This window comes from Cinclus cinclus, chromosome 28 (genome assembly GCF_963662255.1).
Source record: "Cinclus cinclus chromosome 28, bCinCin1.1, whole genome shotgun sequence".
NCBI classification, from domain to species: domain Eukaryota; kingdom Metazoa; phylum Chordata; class Aves; order Passeriformes; family Cinclidae; genus Cinclus; species Cinclus cinclus.
In genome coordinates, this window is record NC_085073.1 from 5,094,806 (window position 1) to 5,119,879 (window position 25,074).

The following is a 25,074-nucleotide window of genomic DNA, read 5'->3' on the forward strand; positions in this document are numbered from 1 at the left end:
TCGCATCCTGAAGCCACTGGCATCAGACTCTTTCACACCATTTTCCTCAAGATCTCTGTGTGCCAAGTCCTGCTCCAGCTATTTCATGGTACTTCTCCCACCTTCTCCCCTTCCCTGGCTATATTCCTATAACTCTTCCCCCATTCCTTGGTGTTTTGGTCATCTCCAAGGAGCTGGGGAGTTCAGTTCACTGTTTCTAAGTGTTGCTTTCAGCTCTACCAGCTTTTGGTGATGCTTATTAGATGGGTTTTGCAAGGGCAATTTCCCCTGTACAAAACAATTTAAAAGTCCACTTTTCAGGAGTAAAAGAAGCTTTGCAACATTGAAATCTCTTTGTAGGATCAGACCCTTAGTCATTTTCTGGTGGAGCTACTTCATATGTAAAATGGAGGTAAAGGCTGCTCTGAAAAAGGCCAAGAGGTTTAATTTCAACTGGGATCATTAAGAATAGCAGCAACAACACTGCTATTAATTACAAAGCGCATTTATTAGAGTTTGTGTTCATGACTGCCACTGATGATGTTTCCTTTTTGTTCTCAAGGTCCCCCTGTGTTCATTAAAAAGCCTGTGGACCAGATCGGTGTGTCAGGAGGGGTGGCCTCCTTCGTGTGCCAAGCTACTGGAGACCCAAAGCCAAGGGTCACCTGGAACAAGAAAGGGAAGAAAGTGAACTCTCAGAGGTTCGAGGTGAGAGATGTCCTTGAAACCTGGTGTCCCTGTGAAGAGAGACTGACACAAAGCAGCCCCTGCTCCTCTTTGGCCACTCTCAGACCTGATAATAAAGGGAAATTTGGAAGGGGAAGAGTTTTAACAGCAGGAGGAGTGAAATGCAAGCTCTTGGTCATGTCAACAGCTGAGTTTGTTCCAAAGGAAGAGAGAACTTGGCTCAATTATGTTACTGAAGTTTTTTATTTTATTTTATTGGGTTTTTCCCCTTCCTGGGATATAATATAACTTCCTGCTTTCCTAAGAAATCCCAGCTAAGCTGGTGGTACTTCAGCTCTGTAAATGTACCTTTCATCCCCATCCATGGCTCAGCATTTTAATCCTGGGACTGTCTGGAGTAAACACTGCAGTTGTTGGCAACCAGAGCCAAGCAATTGGCATTGTTTAGATAGAAATGAGAGCAGAGGAACAAGGACTGGGAGGTCATCCTGTGGAATTTGCTGTGGGACTCAGCCCTGCCAGGCAGCTGTGTGCTGAGAGGAGCTTTGTAGTGTCAGCTGCCCCTGCAGATGGAGGGACAAGGCAGGGGTTCATTTTTCTTTCGTTTTCCTTTGGTGTGTTTCGTCCTCCTTCAACCCAGTTGTGCTCTGAACACCCACTCCACACCCTGTCACTGAGGCTCCTTCTTTCAAAAACTTTGAGATGCACACTGGGGGTTTGGTGGCTCAGTGGTCACTGGCAGGGGTGGCTGTGACAGCTCTGTCACCTGGAGGTCGGTACAGAGCCAGGTTGGATGTGTTGGTGATGTGTGAGGGCTGAGGGGCAGCTGCTGGAGGTTTGCAGTGGATGTGTGCTTGTGTCTGGGGTCTCCTCAGAAGCACCAACCTTTATTGTGTGTGTGTCTCTTTGCCTCTATCCCCCAGACCATTGAATTTGATGAAAGTGCAGGTGCTGTTCTGAGGATCCAGCCCCTCCGGACCCCCCGGGACGAGAACATTTATGAATGTGTTGCTCAGAACCCTCATGGGGAGGTCACTGTCCACGCCAAGCTCACCGTGCTCCGAGGTAAAGAACCTGGCCAGTGGCACAGGGGAAAGGGCCCTTCAGCTGGGTGGGAAGGCTGTTAAAAATCTATGGCTAAGGCACAAAGTCCTCCTGGGCTTGGTTTGGTTTGGTTTGGTTTGGTTTGGTTTGGTTTGGTTTGGTCTGACCCATTAGATCTCTGTGCTGTTCTTACCCCAGAGAGACATAAAACTGCTGTGTAAGAAGCAGAGGTAAAACTGGACCACTTCAGGAGGTTTGACTGATGATGTGCTGGGGTTCCTTCCAACCTGAATTACCCTATGACTCTTATGATCTTCCTCCCCTCCAAAAATTCCTTCCCCAGATTTAGGAACAGCACCAGGACCTCCCCACTGTACACACAGAAATGTGGCTCCAGGAAAGCCTTCACTGAGGAATCACTCAATGGGCTGGGGTTAAGGTCATTATGGATCTGCAGGGGCTTGCACACATTTGGTAGCAAAGCAAACATTTCTCCTTGTGCAGGATATCTACTGTGCTTTTCTGGGCTTCTCCCCTCTTCCCAGAGGTCCTTGGCTCTGTGCACTCTCCAAGAAAACAATTCCATTCTCCATTTTGTTCTGGTTCCTTTTCCCACTTGTCCCCATTACAGAGGATGTTTACATGGATGCCTCCCTCATGTCATCTGTTTGAAATATGGTCCCTGAACTGGATGTGGGGGAGGGAACAATATGCTGTTGCTCTGGATGCCTCTGGATGTTTGCTGTTATAGCCCTGGAGATCCCTAAAATCAGTGTGTGAAGCACTGAGCCAGGCTGGGTGCTAAAACAGACCCATTGTAGAGTTTGGAGCACCCATCAGTGATGTTCTGTTCCAAGCACAGGGCAGTGCAGGTGATTCTGGTGGGAATGGGGTGGTGGATAACTGCCTGAGAGCTCCCAAGGGGAATTTAGCTTGGCTGTGGATGGAGCCATGGGTGTTTGAGTAGCCCTGGCAGTAAAAGCCCTTCTCTCTGCAGTGAGCAGGACTGACAACAATTCTAGGTGCTCCAGGAAGGAGCCCCACAGGACCAAGGGGCAGCTCTGCCTATGGGCCAGCTGCTTTTCCTTCAGCAATTCCAGCATTCCTTCTGGGAGCAGCTTAAATCCTTTTGTTTAAACAGGCAGCGAGCACATCCTTCAAAGTGCAGAGCAAAATTGGTGTTTGACTCCCCAGTGTGCAGCAGGGAATTAACACCAGACATAAAGGGCACAAGGCAAAGCCCCCAACCTCCCTTTTTTATCTGGGAATATCCCTGCTGTGGGCTCGATGCTGTCAGGATTTTGGCTGTCTGGGAGTGTGGGGGCCCGTGGTCCAGTCATGCCTGACAGATTTGTGTAGGTGACTTAGATGTGTGTGCAGCTCCTGTGCCTGGCATGGCATTTAACCTTCTGTTGGAGGAGCGTGGTGGGATGGAGCTGTCAGGAGCTTGGAACAGCACAGTGTGACAGGAGTGTGCCTAACTGTGCTTATCCCAGAGGGTGGAGCCTTATTCTTCACACTTATTCCCATGAATTCCTTTGGAGCTGTGACAGTCTGGGAGAAGGGCCCCTGCAGTCATATTTGAAGTTTGTACCCCTCAAATTTAGCTACAAGCAGTGGCAGAGGAAGGTCCAGTTGCTCCTTGGGCACTTTCAGGGATGGGCACTCAAACCTCCCTGGGTAGCCCCTTCCAAGGAGAAATTCCTGCTGATGTCCAACCTGAACCTCCCCTGGCACAGCCTGAGGCTGTTCCTGCTCCTGTCTCTGGCTGCCTTCGAGCAGAGCCCAAACCCCCACCTGGGCACAACCTCCTGTCAGGGAGCTGTAGACGCTGAAATAGGAATGAACTGAGCTCAGGGGCCATCCTGAGGGACCTGGGCTCTTTGTACAGCTCTTCCTTCTGGGATCAGCATCATCCACGTCAGCCTGGGACAGCTGACAGCACAGGGGCTGCATCTGCCCACTGCCTGACTAATCCACCCTTTGCTGGTCCCACCAGAACATTCTGACTGAGGCTCTGCTCTCACAGCCCCTGCTCTGTTTGCCTGATGGGACCTGGTTTGGAGTCTCCTGGAGCACTGGGGGTACCCGTTCATGGAACTTGAGGGAGCAGGAATTACCTGCAGGGTGGGCCAAGGTGATGTTGAAGAGCATCAAGGAAGGAGATTTTGTAGCATATCCCCCCCTTCCCTGCTCAGCTGGAGTTTCTCCATCCTCCATCACTCCTTAGCTCTCGCACAGCAGAGTTTCTCCCCTCTTTATCTGCATTTTTAGGTGCTGGGCAAGTTAAAAGCACCCAGCCAAATGCACTGATCTGCACAATGACAAAGTGAGCATGTTGGCATCTACTCCTCTCCTGCTCCTCCCCTCTTCTGCACCCACCCACTCTCCTGTTTGTCTTTTCTCTCCCTGCTCAGCCTCCTCCTCTCTGTCTCTGCTCTCACTTGCAGAACTGATGCTGAGCAGAGAGGGGGCTGCTCCACAGCCTGGAGATAGATGGGAGCTGTCATTTGCACAACCTGTTACCTTGGCACACTCTGGAGAGTGGAAACCTGGGTCCAGCTGCTGCAAACTGCACGGGGGGCTCTGGGGTAGCTGTGCAGCCTGTTGCCTGTGCTGCTGTGATCCCAGACATGCCTGTGGGAACCTTTCTGCACCAGCATTGCTGCATTTCCTCAGCACCAGTGCATTCTCCTAACAGCAAATAACAGAAAATATTTTCTCTTTTCAGAAGAGAGAGCAATACATTCTTCCCTACTACATGCAGCTGCTGACAGGATTGAGCATAAACCCCTCTTGCTTATGCACTTGATTATTCCTGGAACAGACCCTGGTAGAAACCCACATGCCTTCACTTGAAAACAGGAAACTGCAGGAGAGGAAACCTTGGGGAGCTTCTGAGAAGCAGAGATGTGATGGACACTGTTCAACTCACACAGTCCCTTCACACCAGCTCTGCTGGCTTGTTTGTCCTTCCTGCTCTGCTTCTCCAGGGATCCCAGTTTGGTAGGGCTGTGGAGACTGGCTGTTCTTTCCACAGCTGGCTAGACAGAGTGCCTGCAAACCTGACTCCTGCAGAGCTTGGAGAAAAAGAAATAAAGCAGATTCGGGGAGCATTTGCCAGTTGTTTTTGACTCCAGCTGCTGTTGTTTTTCGTTGTAACCTAGGCAGGAAGGAAGGTCATTGGCACAGGCATGCCAGCTCCCAGTTGGTGTAGATTCTCTGAGCTGCCCACTCCCAAGGAAGATATTTATGTATTACATATATAAGAAATATAGTCTGTATTTCTTGGGATAGATACAGAGAGGTTGTGGACTCCCCATCCCTGGGAGTGTCCCAGGCCAGGCTGGACAGGGCTTGGGGCACCCTAGGACAGTGGAAGGTGTCCCTGCCATGGAAGGGCTGGGGTGAGATGGGCTTTTAGGTCCCTTCTGTCCCAAACCAATCTGGGATTCTCTCTGTGTCTACATTTATAGCTCTATCATCTCTGTCTATATTATGATGACTATTATTGCTTCCTGCATGCAGCTTATCCTTTCCCTCCACATCTTGAGAAGCCTGAGAGAGATTCTGGTGCTGTGAAGGCTTTCCTGTGCTGTCAGGGCTGGGTGGGCTCAGGGGACAGGGCCCCTTGCTCAGCTGCAGGAGCAGGGGCTGGGTTTCAAACAGGGACCAGGCTGGCTCCGTTCTTTGCTCTGGGAAAATTGATGGAGGGAGTTCTGTGGGGGTTACTATTGTGAGTCATTGGTAAATGCAGCACAAAAAGCAATGATTAGTCCAGCTCAGTGCAAGGGAGCAGAATTTGGTGTGCCCTGAGCCACCACTCTGTACATCCTGGGCAGTGCTGTCTGCTCCTGGGATTGCTGCACTCCAGAGCATGGGGGAGAAGGGGCTGTGGGACATGTCAGGGCTGTGGGACTCCCTCCTGGACTGTCACTGGGTCTGCTATGGACAGACTTTCACAGCTTCTAGTGTTTCCCTCTTGGTTTCCTTGCATGAAGTATTCAGACTTTGCTTTAACAATTCCAGCCTGAAATCTCCCTCACACATTTCCTACTCCAAGAGCACATCTGGTGTGGGAATGTGTAAAGTTCTAGCAAAATCCCTGTGGTTTGTTGGGGTTTTTTTGTAGTTGTTGGCTTTAAATCACAGAAGGTAAACAAGAAGCAGCTCTGGATGCTCAGCAGAGTCCCACGGGAGCACACAGGAAAGGGAAGCTACCCCCTCTGAAATGTTACCTTGCCATTTGGAAAATTCCTGGCAGTCTTTCTTCAAACTTGACTTCCTTTGCTTTGCTTGTAGTGACCTGAAAATTGGGTGACATTGACAGCAGTTAATTCTGTAGCTTCTGAATAACATCAAAGGAATTTTAACTGAGATGCCTGTAGAAGGAGGGTACCTGGGGACATGTTAGTGGAGGGAGCACAGGCATTGCCTGAACTGCTGTGGGGTGCAGCACACATATCTAAGGGTGCATTTATTGCTTGTGAGCCCACAAATTTTAATAACATTGCTAGGCTATTACTCTTTTCATAGTGAAACTTTTAGCTCCAAAGAAATGGAATCAACAGACAGAGCACATTACTGAGACTTCTCCCTGCATTAAAATTGTCTTTGGCTGGGCAATAACAGAAAGCTGAGACACAGGTACAGACACATGGGTAGAAATAACTTGTTGATGTAATTTCACAAGGCACACAGTGCCAGGATACCTGGGGAGAGGGCAGCTCAAGTGTTCATAAACATAATGAAAGGAACAGGGATGGGTTCAAGAGTGCTGGATTTTGATCCTGATTAAAACTTGTGTCACTTGAGCTGCTCCATCTGTGTGTTCCTGCTTCTTCCACCCTGGATGAGGACAGTCAGAAGAGCCAGCATCCACATCTCCAGAGGAGAGTGAAAAATCCCTCCTCCTCTTCAGAGCATCCTCGTGGCTTTCTGCACCAACTCCATGGCATGTCTGCTCACGCTCACACCCTCCTCCTCTAAATTATTAAACAACTGTGTACACCCTGCGGGAAAAAGAGAAGCAGCAACACCCGCTTTATCTTCCTTAATCATCCTCATTTCCAGCACAGCTAATTAGCTAAACCCAGAGCTGCCACCTTGCAGAGTGACAAGGGGACAGAGCAGCCCTGTCCCCTGGCTGGGGTTGGGGACCTTTGCTGTGTGTGGCAGCCTGAGCTGGGTCCAGGCACATCCCCGAACACAGAACATGTCCCCGGGTGGGATTTGTTATAAATGACAGCCAAAATGCTCCTCTCTCTTCCCCTGCCTCTCTCCATTCCTCCTCCCCTGTTCTTTCTCACCCTCCTTTGCTCAGTGAGGTCTTGAGGTGATTCACCAGCTCGGGGGGGCTGTGAAAAGCTGGGTCTAAGTCAGGGATGAACAAGGTGTTGGGATGCTCCCTTCATATGGCAGCTGCACCTCAGGAAAAGCTTTGCCTGCATGAGCCAGCACGATTCCAGCAGCAGCAGCTGCCCAGATGTGCCCTTGAAGCATCTCCAGCTTGTGTCTGGTTCTTTTGTTCCTGCATTTCTGCTGTTCTGAAAGCCTGAGCTGCTTTCAGAAAGAGAATTCACAACCCAAAGCATTCCTTGTTTGTTTGGGGACAGGTCTGGGGGTGTTTGGGATGGATGAGGAGGGGTGGCAGGGCACGTGTGTGCATGTCCTGTGGGCATTGCAATGAGGTTGTAATTGCATTGTTACAGGGAACCCAGCTGGCAGGGGATGGAGGAGTTTTACTTCCCTGACAGGAAGGAAATCTGAGCACTTGAATCGGAGTAGTCTGGGATGTTCAGAGATGCTTCCTCTGCTCATCTGATCCTCAAATCTGATCACGCCTCTAGTCGCAGTTGTTTTAATTAAACTCAGAGGAATTCTGCACATTGTGCTGCAAGATTAACATTTTTGTTTAATTAGAAACACTCCGTAATAATGGTTGTATCTGGCCTCCCCCGGCACACACACACACACACACACACACACACACACACACACACACACACACACATACAGACACATGTGCACACACATCCCACCAGGCACAGGTTATTCCCTCTGAGGATTAATTGGCTCGTGGAAGGAAGGGGCAGGGGCTAGAGGCAGGTGGAGCAGCATCACCAGGGAGCAGGATAAAAGCAGGGATCAATAGTGATGTCATCTGCAGCCAATACGGCTCCAGCTCCTCACCCTCCCACGGCTGCTGAGAGAGAAGAGGGGAGGGAGGACCATTAAAGCCTGGCTGAAAGCTGTGCACAGGCACAGCAATTCCCAGAGCCCCTGTGCTGGCCTGACATCAGTGCTAGGGGGCTGGGGGGCTGCAGGAACACACGGTCTGGAGGTCCTGCAGTGCCCCAGCTCAGCCCAGGCAGTTCAGAGTCAGTCCCTAGTTAAAGATGTGTGTGAACTGCTCCAGTTTAGGATACAAAATTTTGGTTTAGAGGTGCTTCAGATGCACCAAAGTGGCTTTAAACTGAAAGAGTGCAGATTTAGATTAGATACCAGGAAGAAAATCCTCCCTGGGAGGAGGGGAGGCCCTGGCACAGGGTGCCCAGAGCAGCTGTGGCTGCCCCTAGATCCCTGGACATGTCCAAGGCCAGGTTGGACACTGGCTTTTGGAGCAGCCTGGGACAGTGGAAGGTGTCCCTGCCCATGGCAGGGAGTGGCACTGGGTAGGCTCTGAGGTCCCTTCCTTCCTAAGCCATTCTGGGATTCTATGAAAAGGCTCCCACCACAGCAAGGCAGCTGGGTTTCTCCCTTGTCCTGCTTTCTCTGGGTTCTGCCATTTGTATTTGGCTCCATTCCTCCTTACCCATCATGTGCCAGCCTTAGGAAACTGCTCTGGGTGTGTTTGCAGTTGGCAGGGTGGTTCCCAGCCAAGGTCAGCCCCATCTCAGCACCCCTGTGAGAGCTCCCAGCGGTGTCAGTGGGGGGCTGGTTGTGATGGATGTTCATTTTTTAAGAATCCCGCCTTATTTAATTCCCTGCATTATTTCCCTTCTGTTCGCTCACCTGCTTTTGGGATGGATTCCATGCACAGACTCCCAAGGCTGTGATTCCCTGACACGGCTCATTGGAGCTGACAGAGGATCCCTCCCAAATCTCACCCTGATGCTGGCATCCTCCTTCCAAGCTGCCCTTCCCCAAACATGTTCTGGGGGTGAAAATGGCACATTCCTGAGCTGTGGCAGCCAGCAAGAGACAGCTCTTCCCATCCCACAGGAGTAAGGGGCTGTGTCAGATATTAGTGGGTAAACACTAGGGTTTCATAGAAGTTACCACAAATTAGTCAGCACTGTTGGGACTGCCCTCCTCACCCTCATTAGTGAGGCAAAAGCAGGATTGAGAGGAGCAGGAAGCTCAGCTGCAGCTCAGTTGAGCCTCTCTGCTGGGTGCTGGTGCCACTGTTCTTGGAGGGCAGCAGCACTCGGAGTTAATAAATCTAAAAATCACACCCTGGCTGACAGCACTTGGCATGTTGTGTGTGTGTCCCCTCTGGTCAGTGCAGCTGAAGGAGGAGATTTTCCTCTCCTTTCTCTCCCAGTCCCACTGTCTTTGACAGCCCTTTCCACGTGGGTTCCTCCATTATTTCTCTTGTGCAGTGTTTTGTACTGTGAGGTTTGGAGGGGGAAGGTGAGCACTCCCTTTTAGCTGTGAGTGCTCAGAGTGTTCTGTGAAGTGCAGGGATCCCTGCACAGCCTCTGCTCTGCAAACCAGCCAGTGCCAGCCCTGACCTGGCAGAGCTTCCCTGCAACACCTGGAGAAGCTCTGACACGGTGACTCGAACACAAATCCTGTGAGGAGCAGGAGAGGGAGCTGGGGGGCTCAGCCTGGAGGAAAGGGCCTCAGGAGGGACCTTCTCACTCCCTGCAGCTCCCTGACAAGAGGGTACAGCCAGGTGTGGTTTGGTCTCTGTTCCCAGGTAACAAGTGATAACACAAGGGGAAATGGCCTCAAGTTGCTCCAAATTGTTTAGGTTGGATATCAGGAAAAATTTCTTCACCAGAAGAGTGAATAAACATAGAACAGACTGCCTGGTGGAGTGATCATCTCTGGACATGTTCAAAGAACGAGCTGACATTGTTTGGTGGGCAGGTGGACCTGGGGATCTGGGAGGTCTTGTCCAACCTTAATGGTTCTCTTAATGATTCAGAATAGAATTATATTCTGCTATTCCCCAGAGGGTTTTAAAAGATTGAATTTAAATGTAGAATCTTGTGTTACATTGAAATAATCACACAAAATGGACAAGCTGGTAAAGCTCCGTGTGTCACGTGTTTTCCATTTGGCGCAGTCAGTGTTTGCACTTGCACTGCACAGGGCGATGCCCGGTGCTTTCCTTGGGCTGTTGCGCTGAACCCTGGCACCTGTTTGAGCCCTGTCCTTTGTCGTCCACCCCAGAGGACCAGCTACCTCCTGGCTTCCCCAACATTGACATGGGGCCACAGCTGAAGGTGGTGGAGCGGACGCGCACGGCCACGATGCTCTGTGCGGCCAGCGGGAACCCCGACCCCGAGATCACCTGGTTCAAGGATTTCCTGCCCGTCGACCCCAGCGCCAGCAACGGCAGAATAAAACAGCTGAGATCAGGTAAGGGCTGGGGCTGAGGCTGGAGGAGTTGAGAGCCAACAGAGACGTGAGGAGACTGCTCAGAGGGTCCTGAAGCAGAGGAGAGGGCTGATAGATGCAGGCCCCGCTGCTGTGGATTGGGATGTTTGAGTTTTTTGGTCTTTACACCAAGAGTGGTTGGCGTTTCCACTTGGAGCCCTCCTGGTCTTCTCTGCTGCCCAGCTGGCACGAAGGGAATGACAGCAGGGAAGCTGGTTCCCATCCAGTTCCCTGGATCACGGTACTCTGGAGCTCAGGGGAAGCTGGGGCCTGGATGGGGGCTGAGGGTTTGCTCCTCAGAGCAAGAACTGGCAAAGGAAGAAAGAACCACTCTGGCAGGCACGGCTTTTTGGGCCACACACACCTGGGATAGGGTCCGTGGCTCAGGCAGCCTCTTGCTGCCAAGAGCGGTGGTGCAAATGGAGCCTCTCAGAGCTGGTGTTGAAGAGCAGCTCTTGCAGGATGTCCCCAGCATCATGTCCCTGCAGCCATGGCTGGAGAGCACTTGGGAATGTTCTGGAGTGACCCCTCGGTGCCTCTGCCCATGGAGTCCATCTCCACCAACAGATGTACCCCAGCTCTGTGGCTCTTGTCAGTTTTCCATCTTTCCCCATCTGCTTGTCCATCTGTCTCTCTTGTTTGTTTTCTGTTTGCTGTTTTGTGTGTGTGGCAACGTGACATCTCTTAATATTCACGTTTCAGGAGCTGTTTTTGTACTTGTTAAATCTGCCAGTTCTCTGTGTGAGAGTGTGTGCAAGGAGGGCATAGGTGGATTTATTTTTGAGTACTACTGATAAAATACTTCCATTGATAGCTGCAAAAATGAAACAAGTTTTGCAAGTTCTACCTTTTGACAAAAACTAGTCCAAGAAATAATTCTTTTCACAAACTGCTGGGGCTGACTGCTTTGACCCAGCCTAGAGGAAAGGTGTCCATGGTTCATTTTAAAGTATTCTTTGGCAAAAGAAAGGCATTATTGTAGGCACAGGAAAAGCAGAGTCTTTGCTGAGGCAACTGGAGTTGATTTGTTCATATTAGACCTTTCACAAGTTCTCCAGTAAAGGGATAACCAACTGCTCCTGCCCAGATCTCCTCTGGCCCTGGAGAAATCAGTTCTGGCTCTGTCCTGTTGGATCTGGACAGCAAGGCATAGAAACACCTGGTTTTTCTCTTGCTCTGTTTGGCAAAGATTCTACATAAAGGTTTTTAGTTCTGTGGGCCACCGGTGGAAAAGCTTCAGCATAGCTCCAGTTTAATGTAGCTTTTACACACCTGCATAAATGCTTCCTTGTTCAGTGAAGCAAAGTTACAAACAGATCCTTAAACTGCTTTGTTGAATTAGAATGGCTTGTTGAATCCCATGAACGCAGATGAGATTGACCTCCCTGTTTTATCATAACAGCTGAGGCAAATGCAAATAAAAAAAAATCACCCAGCATAAATAATGAGAGGTAAACTAGAATTATATCATGCTCTGTGACCATGATCTGAAGTGTGAGTAATACACAGCCAGATTATTTTTAATACATTCATCATCTTGCTAGAATGCCTTTACTCTTTAACTCAGCTTGATCTGGTGTTTTCCTTGAAGCCACCTGAGTGCTGCCTTTTTATTCCAGTGAATTTATTAACCTCAGAGTGAACCCTTGACCCTTCTGATAAATAGAAGATACCTGCTGAGATTTAATCTCATTTACAGCTGTTTTAAATTAGTAAACTGGTGAAACCCTGAAGCATCCCTGTTGTCTTCAGGGCACAGACCTGTTGCCTGTGTGTCAGGAGTGCAGCCAACACTCCAATTTCACCTGCTTCCATGGCCTTGCACACCTTGCACGTTCTGCAAAGAAAGGCCTAAGAAAGTGCAGAGTATTGATGTGAGGGTCGTTAATTTGTAATTATTGGTCATTAATATGTCCAGTGTCAGCACTCGTGCCTGTGGGAGGGAGACAAGGCCGAGGCAGACTCGAGCGAGGGCCTGTGAGCGAGGCGAGGCCTGCCAAAGTCAGATCTCCATTTAATGTGTTTTCCTCTCCAGAAAACAAACTGTGTCACCACAAGGGTGGCACAGGCACACCTCAGGGCACTGCTGATGGAATTCAGGGCCTTCCAGCCACCGGTGGGGCCCGGCCGAGCCCCTTGGGGGGCCCTGACACCCCGCGAGGGGTCTGGCCCTCTGGGAACAGGGAGCTCTGCAGCTACATCACACCTGCACCTTGTGCTGACAGCTTTAGGAAGAAATTCTCCCTGGCAGGGTGGGCAGGCCCTGACAAAGGGTGCCCAGAGAAGCTGTGGCTGCCCCTGGATCCCTGGAATGTCCAAGGCCAGGTTGGACATTGGGGCTGGGAGCAGCCTGGGACAGTGGGAGGTTTCCCTGCCATGGCAGGGGTGGCACTGGGTGGGCTTTGAGGTTCCTTCCAACCCAACACAGTCTGGGATTTAGTGATGTGAGCTGTGTGCGGCTCCTGATGGAGCCTGGGACAGGCTGAGGGAGCACAGGACAGGGCAGACACCCAGAGTCCCCCTGCAGATGGAGCCAGCAGGACAAGGGCCATGCTGAGGGAGCACAGGGGGTGCTAAGAACTGAATTTTTATCAATATTTGAGTTAGTGGCAAATACGCAAACGAGCTCATTAAAAGGAACAAGTGAAATGTCAGACAAGGAGCTCTGAGATAGGGTTCCAGGCCCGGATTTGGTTCTCACTTGTGTTAAATCTGAGTGTTTGGCTGGCAATACAAACAGACCTCTGAGACCATGGTCATTATATTTCCACCATCCCAGGAACCTATTTGGAATGTAGGTCTTCACTCTAATCAAGACATGGGTGATACATCATTAACCACAGTGGCTTTTCTCTATCGGATGTTTCTTCCCCTTTCCATCTCCAGATAAATTTCCAAGCAGCTGGAAATCTTTTAACTCTTGGGGTTTGGGCTGAGTACAAAGCTCAGTTGTTAGTCAGAGGAGAATGGGAAGAAGCTCTGTCTGGGCTCCTGCTTCCCATAGGCATCATGAACATCTCAGCCTTAGAGATCCGGGTTGGACAAGAATTTAAGTTGCCTTGGAAAATGGGTATTTCTGCTTATCTTGGGACATTTAAAGTAGAAGGCAAAGCCAGTGTCCTCTGTTCAGCTGCCATCTAGGGGGGATATGGGAGGCAGCCTTCAGCCACCTTCCTCAGAACTCAAACACTAAAACCTCTTGTGTCTTGTGTGTGTCTTCTGTTTTCTAAATAACTGGCTATAACAAGCTTTTCTTTTCTTTTCTTTTTCACTTTTTATTTAACATTCAGAGACCTTTGGTAAGTTTGTTCAATTAAAAAAAAAATTAAATCAAACCAAAAAACCCCAAACCTGCTAATGTTCAGATTTGTAACCCTTGCCCTTTAAACTAATTCCTTTGTAACAGCTTCTTGAGAGGCATGCTCTGCATTTCTTCTACTAACTCTTTCAGTAGGGATGTTCTGCCCTCTAAATTAATTTCTGCAGGGGCATTGCAGGCTACAAAAAAAAAAAAAGAATAGTAATAATAATTCTAATTAATTTATCCATATAAAGAGATAACAGCTAAATGTGAACCTCCTAACATTGGATAGATTTTTTTTTTTTTGTATCTTAGCAACAGTTGTCCTGGAATTCCCCAGTTACACAATAGCTTGTACCCTGGAACTGTGATAATTGTGTTCACACCTGCAGGAGGTCTTGGAGTTTCACATCTAACGGGGTTATTGGCATTTTGAGAAGGGAGAATTGGGGGTGCAGCATTTCCAAACCGAAGCTGTAAATCACAGGCCAGTGGCTGAGGGAGAGAAGAGCCCCCTACAGCCCTTCTGCAGCCCCAGGAAGGCAGGACCTGCCCCAGAGCTCCCATCCTTGTCCCTGCAGGGCCAAGTCCCCCCTGTGCCCCTTTGTCCCCCTCTGTTCCCGGGGACCTGGGGGCTGCAGCTGCCAGCCAGGACCCAGCACTGCAGATCTGCAGAGACCCCGTTGATTTCCTGCTTGTCTGGAGCTGAAAGCTGCTCCAGCCCTGGGGAGAGCAGCTCAGCACACACATGTTCCCACACGTGGCCTGACAGAAGGTGGGGATGTGTGTTCTGTCATTGCCATGGCAATGGTGACTGTCCTCCTCTTCCCTAGGCTCAGAGAATCCGTGGGCAGCTCGGCATGTGGGGAACCAGGGGAAGGGATGGTGGGAGAGCAGACCCCATCCTCAGTGACAGAGGGGGACACCTGCACAGGGAATTCTGCCTGGCACAATCTTGGGCCTTTCTAATCCAGAGGCAAGGCCTTTGAGCTGCCTTTTGTCTCTGATGCTAAACCCCAGGCTGGCCATCTGGGCTCATGCAGCCTCAAAATTTGCCCTAAATAGGCAGATCTGGAGATCCAGGGAGTCTGTGCAAGGCAGTGTGAAAAGTCTGCACGTAGCATCTCAAAAACAGCTTTTCACTCCAAAAGTCAGCATCCAGTGTGAGCTTTTCCTCCTGTAGTCCTCCTGCAAAGCTGGTGCCTTTGCTGTGCCATAGACCCTGGCAGCCCCCTGCACATGCTCATGCCCTGTACAGGACACCAGGCAAGCCCGGTACTGACTGCAGGTGCCTCCCTGCACCCCCACGAGCCCGTATCAAAACCCTCCAGGACCTGCCAGAGTTCCTCAGAATAATTAGTGGAGTGAATATCCTCTTCCAGCCCCCTCCTGCTGCCCCTGTGTTGAACATGGAGCTGGTTAGATGTGAAACTCCAACAGTGAAAATCTCCCATCTGTGTCTGTGCCCCCACCCAAAGTACTGCTGGAGCTCATTGACTCAAATTCTGGTGTGGGGCATCATCCCTAAGCTGTCCTGCCCCTCCCCATGTGCCAGAGTGAGATCTGGGGAGCCCAGGGTGGCACTGCCTGCTCTGCCAGAGCCCTGTCCCTATGTCAGGCTGTCCCCAGAGCTGCTGGCAGCCCTTTCCAGGGCAGTGCTGGTACTCAGAGGAGCAGGGAGTGACAAACCTGCCATGACACAAGAGCTAACGCTGATGTTGTTGTCTGGTTTTGCACAGCTCTAACTTCCAGCATGTTTCTGCTGTCAATTAGAGTGAACTTTTGCAGGAAACTGCCAGGCTTAGCCAAGGCCAGAGAAGCTTTTGAGCCATGGGTGATATTGGGATCTCTTCCCCTCCTCTACCCTCTTCCCATTAGCCTTGTTCCATATTGGTGCCACAGATGGCAGATTTTCACTCCAATTTTGAGACAGAAGGATGTATCAGAGGCTGTTTTTATTTCCACTGAATTGATCTATAACCTTTTGCTGCTTTCTCTCTCTCTCTCTTGCTTTTTAAACCTTCCTGCCACCTCCTGGGTGGGGATCTGCCCAAGTCCATGCTCCCCCACCTCTTCCAAGCGCTGTCTCTCCAACCTTTGTCCTGAGAGCTAACAACCTGCTTCATTAACCTTAGCTAGTTCCTAACCCTAACTAGATGCTAACTTTTCTCTAGCTAATAACCTAACCTCATAACTAGAAGCTGAGTCTAACTAGAGTCTAATCCCTAACACTATAATGCCTCTGTTCCCTTAGCTCCTTTGAAAAATAAAGGCGAACTCTAATTAGTAACTATATTTTTACCTTCTATCCTGAGAATGGAGGATTGAACCGCAGCAGAAGGTTGAGCAGGGCTGAAGGATAAGGAGGGAAGGGGTTTTTGGTGATTAAGGCAGAAGATTGGCAGAAGAGGAGGCTTTGACTCCTGTTCTTGCCTCTGCCAGACTTCCCTCCATGACCTTGGGCAAGTTGCTTCACCTCTACCTCAGTTTCCCCGTGTGTAAATCAGGATCATAACTCTGCTGTTCCTCCCCAGGGGAGAGGAGAGGGTGAGAGGCTGATATTTGTCATTTAATGTGCTCTAGAGCCCTGGCTGGGAGTGCTGCAGAGTGGCAGCAGTGTCACCATTGCAGAGCAGCTCATGCATCTCTCCCTAGGGAGAGGCAACGCTTGGCACTGCGGGATCTGCCCTGTTCTCAGGATTGGGGTAAAAGCCACCAACTAAACCCCTTCTGTGATAAGTTCTGAATGCCACTGTGAGCAAAAGGACCTGCCGTGTTTTCAAAGGAAGATGGTTTGGATGCAGCCCCAGGAGGTCAGATGGGGGACAGGGGCTTTACCCCTGACTGTCACTCCCTCCCACCTGGGAGCCCTGCCCGAGGCTGGGCACTGAGAGACAGCAGGAGGGGCTTGAAATAAAATAACCCAAAGGAGAGGCAGCCAGCCAGCAAGTGTAGCAGGGCTCTTCTCTCCACACAGCCCCTCCTGCAGGAGATTCCAGGGAGCCCTGTCACCTTTTCAGTGTCCAGACCTGCCTCAGTCCCTGTGCAGAGCCCTGGGGGATGGCCAGAGGTCCTGAGCAGGACATGCACTGAGCTCCTCACATCTGTGCCAAGACATAAAGTTTGGAGCTGGGGATTTGCTAGCCTAAGTGGGATCAAACCTGCAGCTCAATGTGGGGCAAGGCACCCACATGTCCCTGTCCCTGCCTGGGCTAACACAGCCCTGATGCCAACCTGTTCCCAGCAGTGGTGAAGGTAATCATGTGTTCAGTGAGTAGCAAACAGTGATGTTAGCTGAGAGCCTGAGGGGTTTTTTTTTACATTCCTACAACAAAATGGAGCCAGTCTCAAGCCTTTTTGAAGCCAAGAGCCACGGAGGCTCTGCCAGCAGCCAGCTGGATTGGGCTGCTTCAAAGGACACCCCACCTAAAGTACCCCAAGCCCTCTTCAGTGTCCTGTAATTTAAGATGAGATAGACTAAGAAGTTTCCTACTGGGAACTGTCTTCCTTAACTCAGGTCCTTTTCCCACAGGCAGTGCAGGTGTTTGGGGTTTTGCAGTCATTTCACTCATTTTCTTTGTTTTTTTTGCAGAAGGTACACCGATCCGAGGTAAGACACCCCCAGCTCACTCACTCACCCACTCTCCAAACACTTCTCTCCACACAGATCCCGTTTCATTGCCCTGTGCTCAATACAGATTCGTGTTGTTGTTTTCTTGTCCTGCTTCACCTCTGGATATTTCTTTTTTTTATACCTGTCTTTATTTTATCTATGGTTATAATGTCCTTTTTTGTTCGCTGGGTGCACTTGGTAATACTGATACTGTTATTCTAATAATGTCTCCGGCTGCGCTGCCTCCGATTTATGGCAGAGTTTTAAGAGCTAATCTCTCCAGGACTATGAAGGACTGAAGTTTATCTCGAGCATTAAATGCTATCAAAGCTTGGTAAATACTTAGGACTTTCTCTTGGTTGGTGCAAAGTGCTCCCGAGCTGCTGATGGTGATGAGAGTTTTCCAGTCCTTTGCTCAGGCAGATCTCCAGCACTTACCATCTCAGTGTACTCATTTGTTTGGCTCCAGAGCCTCTTTCCACTTCCTCCCCACTCTCTTACCCTTAGGTTTCTCTGGGAAAGATCCATGGTAAGTAGCTTCTGCACTGTCTCTTTAATGGAGTCAAAAATTGACCTTGAGCTGAAAGGCAGGAGGAGTTGGGTGTGCACCCCTTGGAAGACCCTGCTTTGGTTTTATCTGCACTGGCACATTTAAAATTCCATAATTCTCTGCTGGTAAAAGCAACAGGAGGTGCTGTAGGTGAGATTTACGTGTTCACACATCATCTCTGTTGGCTCCTGACAAGTGCTGAACACTCCTCACCCTCTCTGCAGCCTCATTTCTGCCATTGCCTTGAACAGCAGGGGTGAGGAGTGGGCAGGGAGGGAGGGCTGAGTCCCCATTCCCCAGGGAAAGCTCCCACTGCAGTCCTTGCTTCCCTTCCTGCTCTGGAGAGAGGCTTCATCTCCCCTGAGTACTCTCAGACCAGTGATGCTCATGAGCAGCACAGAAAATGTATCTGGAACCGATGGAAACAACCCCAGATTTGTCCAAATTAACAGAAATTTCTGGGAAAACTCACCAGCCAGCTTTCCACCCAAGTGGAGCTCTCCAACAGCAGAGCTGGAGCTGTAATTCCATGTGAAATATGCTCAGCTGGGTGCTCAGTGGGAAGCTCCAGCCAGTTTGGGGTTTAACTCCTGTCATGCTGAAATGCCCATGGATTCTTTTGGAATGGATTTTGTTTGGTTTACTGGCCTGGGTGGGTTTTTTGGGGGGGTTTAATTTCCTCTGTTCTGCCTTTGGGAGCTCCCAGGCACAGGGGATGCTGTGGGGAATTGCACTCACAGCCCAGCCTGTCCCAAATCCTCTCCCAGCCCCACGTCCCCCCAGCAGCACCGTTCCCACGCACACACACACACACACACACACACACACACACACACACGCAGAGGAACGTGAGCTCTGTGTCCTCTGTGAATACCCTGCTTTTTCATGCCTGAAAAGGCTGTATCTGCAACCAACAATGATCTCATTTGCACTCCTCTCACTTAAGATTTTATCAATACTATTACATTGAGCTGGAATTGTTTGGTTTTCATATTTAGGTGGGGTTTTTTTCCAGAGATGGGAGTTGGGAGTCTTACCACATGTGAGCTCTGTCCATATCTGTAGTATAATCATGTACTCCTAATACATAAAACATTTGAGATCCTATTGAATTATTTATGTAGTATGTATTTTAACTGGAGTTTTGCAGGGATGAAGCCTTCTGAGGTAAATGAGGCAATTTTCTTCCATGTAGTTCCATGCTGCATCTCTCTGCATATTTGCTGACAGGAATCTTTAGTTTGGGCTCTGGGTATATTCTTGTAGCCTGCAATAATATACAAGTTTAAGAAAAACCTTAATCCTTTTGGCCCAGATGATGTAAACCATGCAGGCAATTTTGAAGTTCCAATGCAGTATTTACAGGGTTTTCCCTGGGGAATATTTACTATCAGTAAGGTGCTTTTCATAGGGGCTCTTATCTCCTGTAGGTTTACTAAGGAGCAGGTATTGGGCACAAAACAAAGGCAGCAGTGATAGAAATTCCCCAGGCAGTGGGTGACAAAGCCTTTCACTTTTATGGTCACTGCTTCAAATTGAGCAAGGGGAAGTCAACTGCCTGCTGATGGATTTCTGGGGATCACAGTAATATGGATTATTGAGGCTGATTTCAGGAGTTCTGGTGCAGAACGCCTGCATTGCAGAAGCCACAAAACTTGGTGCTTTTGCTGATGAGTTCAGGACAAAGAGCAACACTCACTGGAGAGGGGGGATTCGATTTTCTCATGGTGTCGGGTCCGTGTGCAGGCACAGCCGGGGGCTCCGTGCTCCCGTCCCGCTGTGCCCGGGGGGAGGAAGGAGCAAACCCGGGGGGCTCCTGGCCTGCCTGCCCAGCCAGCAGAGCGGTGACCGTGTGTCTGTGCTGCCGTCTCTTCTCCCCTCACAGGCGGGCTGCAGATCGAGAGCAGCGAGGAGACGGACCAGGGCAAGTACGAGTGCGTGGCCAGCAACAGCGCCGGGGTGCGCTACTCGTCCCCCGCTAACCTTTACGTGAGAGGTAGGGAGCACAGCGGCTCAGCGGCACTCACCTTCCAGGACCTTCCCCGGACCTTCCCGGACCCTGCCCCAGCCCATCCCACCCTTCCCGAGGGAGCAGGGCGGCTCAGCTCCACTCCCCTCCCCGGGCCATCCCATCCTTCCCGGGGCTGCACCCCGAATCCCTTGTGGGGCCCCAGGGCAGGGTGGCTCACCCACGGCCGAGTCAAGTGTGACCCAAGAGAGGGCACCCCAAAATCTGCCGGGGTCAGCCCGCAGAGCCCACGGGGGAGAAAATGCCTTGGGCTGAGGAGAGTTCTCCTTCCTCCCGGAGGATCCCTGCTCCCTGGAGCGCCTGGTGCTGGTTCTAGTGCTGGTTCTGGTTCTAGTTCTGGTGCTGGTTCTAGTGCTGGTTCTGGTGCTGGTTCTAGTGCTGGTTCTGGTTCTGGTTCTAGTTCTGGTGCTGGTTCTAGTTCTGGTGCTGGTTCTAGTGCTGGTTCTGGTTCTGGCGCTGGTTCTAGTGCTGGTTCTGGTGCTGGTTCTAGTTCTGGTGCTGGTTCTAGTGCTGGTTCTGATTCTGGTGCTGGTTCTGCTGCAGCTGTGAGAGGAGGAGCGGAGCCCGCAGCCCTCCCCGGGCTCTGTCCCTGGATCCCCCCAGATTCCAGCAGCAGGGTCACTGCTCCCCTCAGCCCAGCTGCTTTTCCCTCTGCCCGCAGGCATTTGTCCCTGGTTCTTTGGGCACAGGGCTGGGGCCACCAGCAGCCTGCCTCAGTGACAGTCCCTTGGCCCCGCAGAGGGGAACACATGACAGGGGATTGGCTTCTGCTCCATGTCCCCTCGATGTTCTCCCACCCCATGGGCCAACAGCCTCTCCATTTTCTCTTACTTTGATCTCTCTGACCTGTAATATTTTGTGTGTAGCTTTGGTTTAACATCTTTCCACAGCAAAAACCCTTTTGGTAACAAGAGAGCAGGGCTGGTCCTTCTCAATTAAAAAAAAAAAAAAATTTAAAAAATACCATTGGGAGGAAAAAAGCAAAGTTACATCCCAGCAATGTTCCCATTTCCATCCCATCGACAGAGGAGGTGCCTCCCACCTACACTCCCGTTAATCTGCAGTCCAATGCAGAGCCATGCTCCTGTGTGCACTCCTTTCTCTCTCTCTTTCTCTCTCTCTCGTGTCTCACGCTCACTAAATCACATGCACATGGAGAGAAGGCTTTTAATAATTTAATGTTTCCAAGCTAAATTTTTAAATAGCCTTTTGTGGCCAGCTGGAAAATTGCGTTTGAAATTTGCCCTGTCGCCTGGGCCCCGAAATTCCGCTTTTGGGAACATAAATCTGGATCTGATACTAATTCAGGGCTGAATCCATTGCAGACAGCTTAGCTGGAATGGTTTGAGTTCATTTAAAAAAAAAAATCAACAAAACAACTAAAAAGAAATTAAACAGAAAAAATGTGGGGATTTTTCATTATTGTTTTGTTTATAAATTTCCTCTACTTTTCTGGCCACTCGGAAACTGCCCAGGAGACAAAGGTTGTAACTCGGTGTTGTCTCCACACCTGGAGGAGAAGGCTCCAGGTGATAGCCCTGGTCCTAGCCCAGTTAGCCCGAGTGTACCTGGGCTTGCCTGCAAACCAGCATAACCTGCCGAGAGAGTGCAGAAAACAGCGAGTGCCAGCTCGGCCTGTGGTTTGGGTGTTTTTCATGCTGTTTAATTCCTTGTTTCTTGTGTGTTAATATCGTGGAAAGGTAACACATTTCTGAAATGGATTTGCTTTGGTGGGAGGGAGAGTTCATGCACATTTTTCTTCCCGTTTTTTGTTTTGAAAGAGTCTCGAGCACTCTTGTGTTTCCAATTGACTTGTTTCTCCCATAACATGCTTGTCTCTATAGACCACCTGGGATAGGAGTTGTAAGTTTGAACATTGCAAGGAAATGGTTTGGTTTGGTTTTGCTTTTCTTTTCCTTCTTCTAATTATTTCTATTTTTTCCTTATTGAGTCCCGTGGTGGAGTCAGAGTGAGCAGGGCCGGGCGTGGGGCTGGGGGGAGCGTGGGGAGCGGGGCTCTGCCCGGCCGGGCTCCGCTCCCCTCTGCGAGGAGCTCAACTGCAGGGAGGGACAATCCTGCCCGGGCTCGGCACCCCTGGGGGCTGATTCTGAGCGAGGATTGCTCCCAGCCCGGCCTCCCTGCGGAGCTTGGTTGGGATTAAAGGGATGGGAGGGGGAGCGTTAGGAAGGCAGGAAAGAGGGTCGTTACTATCTTCATTTTTTTTTCCTTTCTTTTTATTTTGGTTAAGAGAAAAAAAAAATCAATCAATTTGCAGCTGACAGCCTTGAGAAGGCCTTTTTTTACTCTCTCTGTGTTTCCCCTATTTTTCTCTTCTCCTCATGTCATTGTGTTCCGCATCAAACCCCCTTAACATCCCTCAGAGCTACGAGAAGGTTGGTGTGGTTTTTTTCTTTTTTACTTTCTTTACCCACATTTTTACATTCGTAAGAGAAAAAAAAAAAATGAAAAAAAAATTTAAAAATGAAAAGAGAAAAAGCAAGAAATCTTTAAGATGAGCGAGACCCGCGCATTCCCGGGTCTCACGGAGATGAGTTGAGTTGCATTGTGGGCCTCTCTATGCATCCTTTGGTAATGTTGCTGAGTTCTTGCACTTTTTTGTCGTCATGGTTACCTTGCCGTTTGGACATTGGGCCTGATGCATGATAGGAGAATGTAACAATCTTCTTTGCATGCCACTTTTTAAATTAATTATTAATTATTTTCTTTGATATATAAATATGTATAGTTTCTTTTCGTTATACAATTCTGGTTTCTTTGAAGTGGATTTACTCTTACTTTCCAAATTTCTGGTTCTGTTGGGTTTTTTGCTTTCTCTTGATTTCCTGTTTCTGTTTTGATTGGTTATGCTGTGCTGTAGTTTATTCCAAACGCATTGTGAGAAGCCAGTGTTCCTGCCCACCCGGTGGTAATGAACTCCTCAATCCCTGCAGGAGGAAAGGAGTCACACAGCTCTAACGCCTGTCCATGGAAGCCCTGCTATTTGGGACAAGCCTTTGTTTTGGGGGAGGGAGGGATCTGGGAAGTGGAAAAGATGGTGAGAACCCAGGGGGTCATTCCAAGAGTTAGAGCAGACCCCTGGTCACGTTATTGCTTATTTATTTCTTGAGGTGTGGCTCTTGTTCCACCTCCTGCACACAAAGAAAAGCCCTGACCCAGCTCCGAGGGCTTCCCCAGCCATGGGAGCTCTCACTGGTCGCTGCCCAGTTCCCTCCAGTAAGAGCAGGAGCAGGGGCTGTCAACCCAGCGTGGCACGGACAGAGTTCCTGCTGCTCCCAAATCCCACGCTGCTCTCTCCTGGAGCACCCACGAGCGGCCAGGCAGTGCCCCAGCTCCAGGCAGAATCCCGTGGAGAAGGTGACACCTCATCCTGGGAATGCTGGGAGGGAAGGGCAGCTAGGCAGCTGCCTCCTGGCTCTGCCTCTCCCCATTTTCCTGCTCCCTTCCCTGTGATTTATCCATTGAAACCCAGCCAGGCACAGCGAAGGCAGAGCCTCCTTCCTGAAGGAGTGTGGGAGGAGAATGCAGCTGTGCAGGCACTGGAACAGTGCTGGGGCACATCTGGCAGCTGCAGCTATTGCAAACAGCAACCAGCAATCTGGCCAGTGACAACGGAGCTCAAAATGCCTCTTTTCCCTCTTCTCACCTCCCTGTTTATCCCCAAGAAGCTCCTGTTGCCTCTCATGTGTGCACCCCACGCGGGTGAGGCACATGGGAGCGTGAACAGGGGGTGTGCAGTGTGTCAGTGGTACCAGTGGTGCTTGGTGCTTCCCCTGTGCAGAAGTGAATGCCAGCCCTTTCCCTGGCTATGCCTTTCCCTCTGCCCTCACCTCTCAACCAGCTACCAAAGGAGTGGCTTTCCTAGGGCACAGGTATTAAAGCTGTGTGATTTTTGAGAAATCCAGTGCAGTATTGACACAGTATCTGTCTCTCTCTTTCTCTCTCTCTCTCTCTCTCTTTCTCTCTGTCTGTCCTTCTCTTTTTTCTTAAAATGCTGAGATTTCAGTGCTCGGACCCTCAGTGCTGGTATTCTCCCCTCCCCTTCCAAGTCTCCCCCCTTCCCGTAGGCACCAGGGTACCCCTCCCAAATGCTGCACTCCTGATCATTCTCTGGGAAGAGACCAGCTGTGGCTCTTCTGACTTGGATACCAATAGCCAAAAAACATCCCCAAGTCCCAAGGCTCTTTTTAAAGGAAAAAAAAAATGCCTGTTTCTATTAAAAAACAAAGGAATAGCATTTGAAATGAGGTTTTCCCATCCCACCTCCCTCCTGCCTAGGACTAAAAGGTGATAATCACTCCTAATTACAGGATTTTCCTTCATGACTAGGAGTTTGAGTTTCAGGATTTAGGTGCAATTAAAAAGGGATTTATACACCATTATTTTTTATTTGTTTATTTTCTCTTTTATAAGGTATTTCTAACATGGCCAAACCGCACTGCTGCTGCTAAGAATCTCTTGTGATCTGAGAAGGCTTGAAGATTAAATTCTTCCTTAAGAGCCAATAAAAATAATAGTAATGATAATGATATCAACAACAGTAAACTAAAGCTAAATGGGATGTAATCATGATAGGCTGGAATGACACTGGTTGAGGAAATTGAGACTTGACATCTGCCTAGAAGAGGTTGTGTGGTTTGCTAAAGTGATGGTCTCTGAGCAGCCTGGTCTAGTGGAAGGTGTCCTGTGATAGCAGGATGGGCTTTAACTTCCAAGCCAAACCATGGGCATGGGCTTGAAATGACTGGAAAAGGGTTTGCCTGGTGTGTTCTTACAGGTCAGATCATGCCATGGTCCAAAGTAACAGAGTGCTAACAGGGGATGCCCAAGGTCAGAGGCAGAAGCAACTTCCTGGAGACCACAAAAGCAGGTCAGAAGCAGCTGAGGTGACCTCTGCCACCAGCCCAGGTGTGTGGCAGGTTAGGCTGAGCCAGGGTTCACCTGTGGTTGGTGAAAAGGCAGCTGCAGCTCTAGGGGCAAGCCAGCACCTCAGTGTGAGTCCTGGTTTTTATGGGAGCCATAGAGGTGAGAAAATCCAGAAGTCTCCTTGGATGCTTCTCTGTATCCCTAGAGACACAAATGCCATGAAACTTGTGGCCAGTAATGAGTGCAGGAAAGGATGGATTCAAAATCCTGCAAATCAAGAGCTGTCTGCCCATGATGGTGTTTGAGAGGCTGCCCCTGCATCCTTGGAAGTGTCCAGGGCCAGGTTGGACCCTGGGGTTGGGAGTGGCCTGGGACAG

The 25,074-nt window shown here is 49.9% G+C and overlaps 1 protein-coding gene across 2 annotated transcripts in view; it reads left to right on the forward strand.

The window, feature by feature from the left end:
* Positions 1–516: 516 nt before the first annotated feature.
* The window catches only part of PTPRS (protein tyrosine phosphatase receptor type S), a 73,295-nt gene continuing 48,737 nt past the window's right edge, over positions 517–25,074 (forward strand). Inside the window, exons 1-7 of one of the 2 annotated variants that reach the window (XM_062510247.1) lie at positions 517–687; positions 1,590–1,731; positions 10,114–10,302; positions 12,879–12,890; positions 17,217–17,231; positions 19,670–19,780; positions 22,195–22,206. In XM_062510247.1, coding sequence (XP_062366231.1) covers positions 517–687; positions 1,590–1,731; positions 10,114–10,302; positions 12,879–12,890; positions 17,217–17,231; positions 19,670–19,780; positions 22,195–22,206 — 652 coding nt within the window. Of the gene's footprint in view, positions 688–1,589; positions 1,732–10,113; positions 10,303–12,878; positions 12,891–17,216; positions 17,232–19,669; positions 19,781–22,194; positions 22,207–25,074 lie in introns of those variants that run through there. The other variant, XM_062510248.1, reaches the window with a different exon arrangement.